The following is an 11,265-nucleotide window of genomic DNA, read 5'->3' as shown; positions in this document are numbered from 1 at the left end:
GGGCTCTCTTTTTAGTTGCATACTTTAGCTGAAAAGTGGATGTCACAACATAAATGCAGCCTAAGTGATACAAACATTTCTCAACTTGCTGCTTTTTCATAACTCTTACTTTGGATTTGATGTTTCAAAAAAAAAAAAAAAAAAAAAAAACAAACAAACTCCACACAACTGACTGAATCAAAAAGCTTCCCTTTTCTTCTGTGAAAGGACACCTTAAGAGAGGGATGGTCAATAAGGATACAGCGGGCGTTCAACTTGGAAAGGAAAGAAGTCTTATGTTCCTCTCCATCCTGCCATGTTGACTGTTTCTCCTGAGACCAAAAGGAAGTCAGGGGAGAGAATAGGTGGGGTAAGAAAAAGGGAAAGAGGAAAAAAAACCAGAGGTGAAGTTTGGTGCAGGTGATGGGGCAGTGGAGGGATGGAGGGGGTGAAGGCTGCAGGGGGTGAGTTCAGAGCTCATCAAACTCCAAATGGCATCAACTCACGTCAGCTTCCCAGCGCCCTGCCCCGTGACTTGGGGTGACGTGCTCCATCTCTGCCAAGTTTACCTGGAAGAGAACCTGGAAGAGACTCCTCTGTCACTGCCTTTGAGGATGAGTGGGGATGGCTGACGTTCTGTTGCCTCTGTCATTTTTACATCTGGGAATGCTGAACTTCTTAAAGCTCTGGTTCTGTTTTCTCTTAAGGGATCAGAAACCCACAGCATTCTGCCATCCTTCGCCACGGAGTGGGAGAGGACCGACACGGCCTTTCTCACTCTGATACAGCCCTTCTGCTCTCTGAAAAGCCTCCAAAAAGCATCCTCAGGCAAGCGCTCCGTTCAAAACCACACACTCGATGTTCTTTGTGCCGCTGTGTTTCTGCTTTAGAGACAGCTCTGAGTCTCCCCCGGCAACGCATCTGAAGCTGTTTCCAGGATCCAGCACGGAAACGCCGCCGAGCAGCCGGAGCCCCAGCTTCTCCGCGGCGCTCAGAAGCTGCTGCCGCACCCTCAGCAGACGCCATCGGGAGCGGCGCCTGCGGGAGCTCCCGCCACAGCGCTCTCCAGCCGGCTGCTCCGGACGGGCCGGGGCCGCTACTGCGCGGGCCTCACCTGCTCAGGTGGGCGCCGCTTGTCCCCGCGCATGTCGGGTCCCTGCGGGAGGCGTTCCCCCGCTTAGTTAATGGGGTTAATTTAAAAAATTAAGCGGTTACAAAGGCGGAGCCGGGCAGAGCCTGGCGAGCCCGCAGGAGCCCGGAAGGCGCGACACGACGCGCCAAAGCGATCCCTACCGCCGCGCTCCGCCCCCGGGAACGTCATCCACTGAGAGCGACGGGAGAATCAGCCTATCACAGAGTTGGAGCGGCCCCCTCAATGCTTATGAGCGCTGGGATTGGTCTTGCGGGTAGCCGTGGCAATGTCGCTTGCCAATTGATGGGAGGCCAATGGCTTTTCCCGTTGGTTTACGAGGCTGTCACTCTTTAGGACGCCCGAAGAGGAAGTACCCCCTGCGGCACCTGGCGGTTGGCTGCATCACCGGAGTGGCCCACTCATTGGGCGGTCTTTCTGTTATGTCCTCCTCTCTCGCCTTGTGATTGGCCGGAGGGCTTCCCTGCTGCTGCGACTGGATGGGCTGCCTGCCCTTCCCCGGGCTTACGCCGATCTGGGGGAAGCCCCGCCTGCACCGGCGCCTTGTTGGCTGTTTCGGCTGCGGGCTGTCGCCTATTGGTTGGCCGAGCCGTCAGTTGCGACCGGGCGCGGGAGGCGGGTAGAGGGGCTGCTCAGCACCGCGTTCCCGCAGCAGCCGCCCCGCCGCCCGGCCCCGCCGCGCCTCCATGAGCGCCGCCCTCGCCTAGCCCCGCCCGGCGGCCGGTCTCCGGCCTCGGCTCGCCTCGGGCTCGCCCCACCACCAGCAGCAGTAGCAGCGCCGGCAGCGGCGCGCCCCGCGGCAGGAGAGGATGAAGGTGACCGTGGACTTCGAGGAGTGCCTGAAGGACTCGCCGCGCTTCAGGTGCCGCCGGGAAAGGGCCAGCCCGGGGCGGTGCGGGGGGACAGGCCGCGGAGGAGCTGCAGCGTGTTGGGGGCCGCGCAGGGGGCGGGAAGCGGGGCTGTCGGTCTGTAGGGTGACAGGCCGCGCAGTCGGGCCGGGGCTGTGGGGACAGGGCTTGTGGGGGCCCCGGAGGGTGACAGGCTGCGGGCAGCCGGCTCCGAGGAGAGTGGCGGGCTGGGGCTGTTGTGGGGGCGGTTACGTGGGCCGGGTGGGGAAACAGGGTTTGGGAAGCGCAGGGGGTGGCTGCGGGGGCCGTGTGTGAGAAGGGGCCGTTGTGGGGCTCTGTTGGGCTGTGGGGGTTCACGGGATGGGGCTGGTCTGTGCGGTCCGGCGGGCAGTGCGCGGGGTCCGGGCTATGCGGGGGCAGCGCGGTGCGGGGAGCGCTGCTGGGTCACCCGCCTCCCAGCAGCCGCGGGGCGCAGGGCAGCTGGTGCAGGCAGCGCTCGGCAGCCACAGCAGTGCTTGCTTGGCCTCCAGAATGTGGACTCCCCAGTGGTACATCTCCGGTTCTTCGGAGTCGTGTTTACACTTCAGCTCCCTGTGTCTCCTGCTTGTATCTGCTGCATGTGTCCATACTCAGTCTGCCCACTATTGAGATGCCAGTACTAAAACAAGCTCCCTATGATCTTACTTCCCGTTGTCAGACCAAGGCTCATTTGTGTTTCCGCACTCGAGCAACCGCTCGTCTGTCATTGCTGTAGGCTTAGTTCTGCTTATGTTGAGCAACTTTCCCCTTCATCTTTCCCTACGCTTTTATCCATTTCATATATGTTTTTTGTACCCTTGTATCTACTCAACGTAATTCTGCCTCTCTGTTGTATTTATGGCTGGTTTGTCCATGTAGACCCATTTTCCATGCCTGGGATCACCCTGCTAGCTGATGGAGAGGCCAACAGCTCCATGACCTGATGTGACGTGTCACTGCTGTGCCTCTCCTGTCCTGTGCTGAGACCATGTTTGAAGTGCCTGTGGCTCTGTGGTTGGCACAGGCTGGGTGAGCTGTAGCTGTTGAGGAAAACAGTCTTGTTCTTCCTCTGGTCTCTGGCTATGTGGTCACACCTCCCCTTCATGTCAGCTTTAGCAATTGCGTGGCTCTGGGATGTGGAGGAAGTTGGAAAAGAAGGTTTGAATGGCTCACCCCAGCAGAAGCTGGAGTTCCTGTTCTTCCCTCCTTTGCTTCTGTCTCAGCTGCTAGCTTGTCCCTGGCTGCTCCTGCCACGCATTTTTCTGGTGACTGTGACTTGTATTGTTGGATCCTTTGATGAGCTAGCTGCCCTGGCAGAGGAGAGTGGATGGTTTTCGGCTCAGTTAGTGAGTTGAGTCAGCATTGCAAGGGGTGTGAAATCTACAAAAGCTTATGGGCAAGAGGAAGAGGAAACTTCACTGCCAGAAGCAAGGCAAGAGGAAGGCAGTGGGGAGTGACACCTCCCACATTGGCCTAGCTGTTCCACAAACCTTTGCCTGTAGTTGGACATGTGGGCATATGTGCTTTCTGGCACAGCTATGTTTTATGTGGGTCCTATCTGGTGACAATGCAGTTAGATTGGCTTAACTTAACCGTAAAACTATACCATGAAATACAATTTTCGTGTGTGTTTGGTTTTTTGTGTTGTGTTTGGTTTTCTTTGTTTGTTTGTTTTTTAATTAACGTTTCCTCCTGGAGTATAGAATAGAATCATAGAATAGTTTGAGTTGGAAGGGACCTTCAAAGGTCAGCTAGTCCACCTCCTCTGCAATGAATACACTTGAGAAAGCAAGAAATTATGACTAAAATTTGTGAGCGAAAGTGTGCTTCTGTCTCTTCAAGTTAAGACATAGCTCATTTGAACTAACTTTGTATAATTCTCCTTTTGCCCATATCGATTCCTTTCCTCCAAGGAGAGAAACTGTGAAAACTCCTTTGTCAGCATCTTTTAGTATGTGATGGTCTTTCTGATGGTTTCTGATACTACTACCTTTGAAGAAATTGCAGAAGGTTTTATGGTGCAATCATTTGATGCTACCAAAATATTCTCCAAACCTTTAACTGATGATAGGAAGTGGTTAAGTTTGTGAAGCAAAAATCCTGTAGTATATCTGAAACAAGTTCTTCTCTTTCATTTTTAGTCATTAGTATTTGCTGTTATAAATTGGGTCATTCTTAGCATTCATATGAATTACCTAAACAAAATACTAGAAACCTTCTAAATGAAGTTTAGTGTGGTGTTTTTATGAAGGGCTGGTAGAGACACTGGTGTAGAGCAAGGTCGTTACAAGTCCTACTGTTCTTGCAGGGAGCAGTGTGATCGTAAAGCACCTTCCTGTGCCATGTTCCTTATCTTATAGCAAAGCAGAGCTGCAGTTTTCTCCTGACCTTGCTGAGCCACTGGGTGTAGTCTGACCTTCCCATCAGTGCACCTGTTGGAGCAGTTAAATAAACCTGTTGGGAGGCATATAGTGTATAGAAATGTCATAATTTACTTTGTTGTAGTCATGGGGAAAACTGGGAGGACATGGGTGAATCAGAGTTCATGAATCACCAAACCCCTGTTTTCACAGGGAGCTATTTAAATCTTTTGAAACATGCTGCTACGTACACCTTCAGACACATGGCTTTCTTGCTTATCTTTCTCAGAAGTTCATGTTGGTCTCTTTTGGCTTGGAGATGTAATTGGGAATCTCATAGTTACCCAAGTCAAAGAAATAGAGGTTTGCTTGCTTAAAACACATATGAAGGGAGCATGGGCTGTTGCTGTTGAGTTGCTGATATGTGATTAGATAATAATGGTATAAAAATTCACTTCGGAAGTATGGTGGGTTATTTCATAGTAAGACAAGCCATCCTGTCTTCCCCAGTAGATAAATAAATATTTGAATTATAAAACTTGAAGCATATGATCTGATATGCTGTACCAGATCAGTTTGGGCTTGGAATCTTGAGATTTAGAAGCTGGTTTTCAAAAGGGTAATGGAAAAGGCTATGAATTCAGGCACATTTTTGCCAATTTACAATCATGTCTTTCAAAAACCTACTTTGAAAATAATCTCCCTGAAATCACATGCTTTTCTTTCATGACTCTCTTGCTTAAAGCCTGGATGGACCAAAGATCTAGCAAGGAAATGCAGCTGCGTTTCTCCTACAGCGTGTCAATGACTTCCCATCAAATGAAGAAGTAGCCTGGGGAGGGGCCTTGGAGAAGTTCTTGAGTAGTAACAAAGGAGCTGTGCTGGCAAGTTCTAGGTGTATAATCAGGAATTCCTGGAGTGTTTTTTTGATATGCAAATAGTATTATGAAATAATACTTTCTCCTTATCTTTAAACAATGAGAATTTCAGTTTCAGAATTTAATGGAAGAGGCTTTTGTATTGATGTTTCATTTTCATTTTTTCATCTCGTAACTAAAGCACATTTTCTCCTAATGAGTGAGGTATGCACTGTAGCAGCCACATGGATCACTCTGAACCTAAATCTGTAGAAAGAAGAAGCAACTTTAAGTGATGTGGAAATACATCTGCTGTAACTAACAGTCAACAATCTTGATAAACAACAAATAATAGAAAAAGCAAAGTTCTGTTGCTTGCAATGTGTGCAGTTGTAAGAACTCTAGAAAAAACTCTACTCTGTTCCAGTCTTTAAAAAAAAAGTAAAAAGCTGTGTATTTTTGAGATCAGTTCTTTGTTCTTATCTGTCACTGTTGCTGAAGTATTTTTTGTATTCTATTTTATATTCACCTCCTGAGACCCCAGCTGCAGAACAGATGATGGATGAATGAGACAGATGAAAGATAATAAATGAAACTGTTGCCAGTTACTGTTTTTAGTAAAAGTATATAATGGATTGTTTCTGGGTAGAACTGGTGGTTATAGTGTATTCCCTTCAAACGGACTTATCTGAGGAGTCTTCTGTGTAGACTGAGATGAAACTGCTGTGTGCAGCAGGCGGGCAGAGCCAGCCTGGCTTCTCCTGTGGATGGTTGGTTTCTTCTCCTGGGGCTTTGACCCTGGTCTGTCTAAACAGGCCCAGCTGAGGTGCACTCATGCTTGTGTAGGGGATGCAGGCTGAATAGGGCACTCATGACATTTCATGGCTTTCTAGATTTATGGATTTTTTTTTTCCTCTTTTTCAGTACTTCGTAACCAAAGTTTAGTCACTAAGCATCTGTTTCCCAGGTAACAGGAAGTGTTTTGTCACTTGAAAGTAAGAGTAATATGAGAAAGTGACTAATTTAAACAGTTGGGAATAGGTTCTGTTCAGCAGTCAGAGAAATTAGCTCATGTGCCTAACCCATATACTTTGGTCTGCTTGTTACTTTCTGAAGAAATCATAGAAATCAGAGCATCAGTGACCTTGTCCCTCTGTGTGTGACTGCCCACGTGTCCAGTGCTGCAGGGCAGCTGAGCCCTGACCTGCGTGTTCAGCAGCTAAACCCCTCTCGTTCGGCCTGGGCTTAATCTGTGCCTGGTTTTAGTACCCTTGAAATCACTGACATCGCTCGTGGGTAAACTCAACCACTTTTAAGGTGTTAAGGGGTTCGTGACGAAGAACTGTCTGTATACAAAATCTGTTTGCTTTGCTTAGAGTTACCCATTTCCACAGAAATGTTTGGTCTGAGCTTTCTGCCCTTGGTGTTTAAGACTGAAAAGCAAGTTTGTAACTTACTTGGCAAGGCAGGGTGGAAAATATTGCAGAAGAACAGAAAAAGATACTGTAAGTCAAAAGAGAAAGCTGCCAAACATTTGTTGTAAGTTTGCGTTTACCGTTTTTTCATACTTAGGTGGTTGTGTTTATAATTTCCAGTATGAGATTACACGTCAGCCGTGAAAATTGCTGTTCTGCAGAGTTGTGGAGGACGATCTTAGCGGGACAACAGCGAGTTACACGTGTACATCTCAGCCTGTACTGCTAGGGGTCTGATGGAAGTAGTGAAGCTGAGTGCTTCTAGATTTCTAATTCTTTGCTTTTGTGGATATTACAGTGAACATGCTGTTCTACTCAGTCTGTAGTCAATGGTTTATTTATTTTTACATCTGTGACTACATCTTACAAATGTACCTTAAGAAAATAATTGACCTAAGGGAAGGGGAATGTATTGGAAGATAGGACTTGGTGTTAATGCATTATCTTCTAGGGTAATCATATTAAATAATTTTTCTTGAAGATCCCTCTGAAATACATTTCATAAAAATATCTCTCACTTAAATCTTTTAAAGCCTTCTCAAATTTAATAGTAGGTTGTTACGATCCTTCCTAATGGAGGTTGGAGAAATGTTTCCTGAAATCAGATTGTCTTGATTAGATTAGTGCACATAAATAGTTTTAATTAAAAAAAAAAATGTTGTCTGTCATAATTATGTCTTAGAGAGATTAACGGTGATTCTGACTCTTTGTTTTATTATGATTTATGTTAAGACTTTTCAGTTTGCTGTAACTTAACTGTATTTCAAATTGCTAATAGGAACTTAACATTTTAAGTTCCTTGGTTTTGGTCTTTTAAAGTGTTTATCTGAGAATGTTTAAACTACAGCCCCCTGAGAAGGGAGCTTACAGTGGAAGTAGTAACAAAATCTGCTACCTATCATAATGTTGCTGTAGCACAGCAGCAGATCGATTGCTGAAGAACTGATATTAATTAAGCCTGTGCAACTGATCTTTAATGAGTACTTGCAGGATTAGATGGACAGGTTATTTATGCATGTGTTTGTGCACAATGTAACTAATAATACAAACTCTTATAGTCATTCAGGTTTTCAATATAGATTTGGAGAGGTTTGATTCTTTAGCCTGGAGTGTCTCATTCGTGTTGGCTAAGCGCATCTCATGCCATTATATTAAGAACTAAAGTTATGGAGATGATAGCTTTATATTTTTTATGGAGGAGGGATATCAGTGTTAAAATCTCTGGAAAGCAGAGTTTTTTAATAGAGTATTCATTAGGAATGTGGCAACTAGAAAAATAGAAATCCTATCCATCTTGGGCTCGGTGGGCTTGAATAGCTTTGTTTTTTCCTGTATGCATCTGTGAAATCATTGGCCGCTGAACAGCAAATGTGCTGATTTAGCTACATTAGCAGCGTCCTGTGATCTTTTTTCAGGCTTAGCTTCTTGACAACCTTGTACTCAGAACTGTGTTATTTAGAGTCAGAGTTTTTCCTGTTCTTACTTCATGTAGTAAACAATATCGCTTAAGCCATTGGGGGATTTTTACTATAGTAAAAAGACCCCAAGCAAACTCCATCCTGATAAACTGCTTTGGGAGAAGAAAGGAAAAGATCTGATTTTCATTGACGATTACATAAACGTTCCTACTGAAATTATGGCTTACAGAGTCAAGAACCCTTTGCTGTGTTCTTGGTGCAGGCCTGTCTGGCTAAATCAATTAGGTTAGTATTTCAAGGAGATGCAAATGCAGAATTGTCATGAGGGAGTAAAAAAAAAAAACAAACAAAACAAACAAGCAAACAACAAAAAAATGAAAACAAAAACAAAAAAAACCACCAAACAAAAAAAACACCCCTTTGTTTACTACATGTTATGTCTTACAGTGCCTTATGTTTATGTGGACAGGAAATAGAAGAATAAATTCTGACTAGTTTTCTTTATTCCTTGTACATGCAGAATTCAGTTAAAAAACATGTGTAGAGGTTTAAACTGTGTAAATGTATTTGTGATCTTTCTGAGCAGATACTGTGCTGTTTGTTCAGAGACTCAGATATCCCTGTGAGTTTAGGTAATAACTTAGGTGGTTTGCGTTTTGATAGTGGCAGGTTTGTAACAAAAATAATGGCAAAAGAAGCTGTCTGCAGAGGAAAACCGTTACGAGGAAATACAGATTAACATGTGACTGTAACATTATTTTAATATCTGCAGGAGTTTTCCGTACTTCTCTCTCTGACGATATAGAGCCTGGTTTTGTTGCCACTCTTTCATATGACTAAATGATTAGATCAAGAATGTGACAGATAGTAGATATTGTTATTATGATCAGAAACGAAACAATTTTAAGCAGTTCACTGAAGGCAAAAACATTGTTTTGTCTTCCTGATAATCTCTTCAAGAGGAGTCCTTGCATATTTGGCAGAATAATTACTTTATAGTTAACATGTAGGTTGTGAATATTAAAAGCAGCCAGGTCTCAGACCTGGGATAAATCAGTTGTTTTGTTTTGATGCATTGTAAATAACTTACACCTGTGTGGAAGAAAAATATAATTTATGGGATGATGTCCTGTATAGATTCTCAAACTGACAAAACACAAGGATAGACCAGGAAAATAATTTGCTGCAAAACAGTCCCTTCAAGTGTTTTATGAATGAGAGGAGGTTTTGAACAGAGAAAACGCCTGTCAGATGGTTGGCAAAGTTGCTCTTGTGGCACGAATCTTTCTGTGAATCAGGCTTTCCATTTGATATTCTGTTTACTGTTTGAAATTCTAAAGCTCTACAGTGTGCAGGCACGGTGCTCTTGAATAATTGTTAGAGTTCAGATGTCAATAATAATGGGGATTTAAATAGTTGTATTGTGGTTTTGCATGAGAGTGTGAGTCTAACAGTAGTGACATGCACAAATTCCCTTTTTTCTTTTCATGACTTTATGATGTGCCTTCAGTTACAGTCGTTAAAGGAGGACATCTGCTGACAATTTTGTATGAATAAACATAAGGCAGAGCTAGTGATCAGTTCACTCAATGTGATTTTGAAGTTTCTAAGCTTCCAAAATGTATTTTTGTATTCTAAGCTGGATATAATATGAAGAGGAATTGGAGAAGCTGTATGTGGTGAAATGTGTTCCATCTGACAAAAAGAAAAAAAAGTTATGTGGAAGAGAATTCCAGATTTCTATCTTTCTGGGTGCCAGATGTTACTTTAAGTAGGAACACACGGATATCAAACACACTCAATGTTTCTGTGCATTTTAAATATCCCAGTCTTCGATTATTTCTGATGCTGTAATTATTTTTAAAAATATGTATAACTTTTGTAATGCTATAGGTCATGTAGCAGGTTTTTGGGTAGTGATTAGAGTGATGTTCTGTGATCGTAGTGTGCGTGGAGTTCAGTCCCTTGGCCCAGGCATTATTACATGTGGCATTATTACAATATCATTGGCTTTATGTAGCATGCTGTGGCTAATATACTTTAGGTTTTCTTCTAAGCCAGATTTTAAGCTTAGGCTTCTTCAAATCTTAATGAAGATTAGGAGTTGTATCCCAGGTGCCTCTTGATTTGTTTCAGCCATATGTATCAGGAAATGGTGTGTTTCTCTTCTATTGTTTCCGAAGGTGATGTAGGTGACATACTCGGATAATCTATGTGTAGGTGTCAGTATTTGATCAGGCACGCTACAAAAACAGAAGAAAAGTATTGGCTTTGGTGGTCAGGGTTACTATTGAGGATAAAAACTGTTTAAGATGACTGAGGAATCTCTTTCATTGAGGATACGATTTCTGGCTGAATTTCTGTGTTGCTAAATTAGTGTCTATTTAAAAACTATGCGTGTGTGAACATCTCTTTACAGGTTTCTTCTCAAGAAGAATCTTCAATATGGGGAGTAAGATTTTAAAGTTACTCCTAAGTTCCTGAAATTCTTTCGTTTTTCAAGTGTTTGATTTTGAAGATTACATATACCTCTGTATTTCATCCTACTTGATTTGTCCCAAAACTAATGATGAAAAATGGCAAGAGGAAATGTTAAATGTGCCTACTATTACAAAATATCCACTTTATTGTAATTATCGATCTTGCAAGATTTTGTTTGAAAATCTCGGTGTTTAATTTGAGATGAGAAACCATTAGTGTGTAATTAAATGTGAGCTTCTGTTTGGTTGAGAAGTACCTTACCTGCAATTAGCATTGATAGATGAATGAAAGCCCAGGGTCTTTAAAATCTCCTTATGGCTAAAAGTAGTTGGAGAATAGATACTGAATATACCCAAAGAATACTGAAATCTTTACCAGGGCTGTGGGTGTACCATATGCATTTTTTTAGTCTTTATTTTGTGATATTCAAAATGCTTATTTTTAATAGATTGCTCATTATCATTTGTGAGGGATGAAGAGGAAAGGAGACTGGCTTTTTCAAATGTGAAAACAGTAAATTTGAGGAAAACAATACACTGTATTTCTGTTTTCCACTCTTAATGCTTGTGTACTCTGCTATCTTGAGATTGGATTTATTTGACTGGCTTCTGCAGTGCAAAGGCATGAAGAACAAAGACTGTTTCTTTGCAGTATGAGGGGAAAATAAAACTACACAATA

The 11,265-nt window shown here is 43.6% G+C and overlaps 1 protein-coding gene across 2 annotated transcripts in view; it reads left to right on the top strand.

Annotated features, from left to right (window-relative positions):
* Positions 1 to 1,735: 1,735 nt before the first annotated feature.
* ACAP2 (ArfGAP with coiled-coil, ankyrin repeat and PH domains 2) overlaps positions 1,736 to 11,265 on the top strand; it is a 64,543-nt gene continuing 55,013 nt past the window's right edge. For both annotated transcript variants that reach the window (XM_065073920.1, XM_065073919.1), the window contains exon 1: positions 1,736 to 1,991. In XM_065073920.1, the coding sequence (XP_064929992.1) occupies positions 1,939 to 1,991 (53 nt within the window). In that variant the 5' untranslated portion in view covers positions 1,736 to 1,938. The remainder of the gene's footprint in view (positions 1,992 to 11,265) is intronic.

Source organism: Columba livia, chromosome 9 (assembly GCF_036013475.1).
Source record: "Columba livia isolate bColLiv1 breed racing homer chromosome 9, bColLiv1.pat.W.v2, whole genome shotgun sequence".
In the NCBI taxonomy this organism is placed as follows: domain Eukaryota; kingdom Metazoa; phylum Chordata; class Aves; order Columbiformes; family Columbidae; genus Columba; species Columba livia.
The sequence above is the reverse complement of the archived record's forward strand: the minus strand, read 5'-3'. Positions and strand labels throughout refer to the sequence as shown.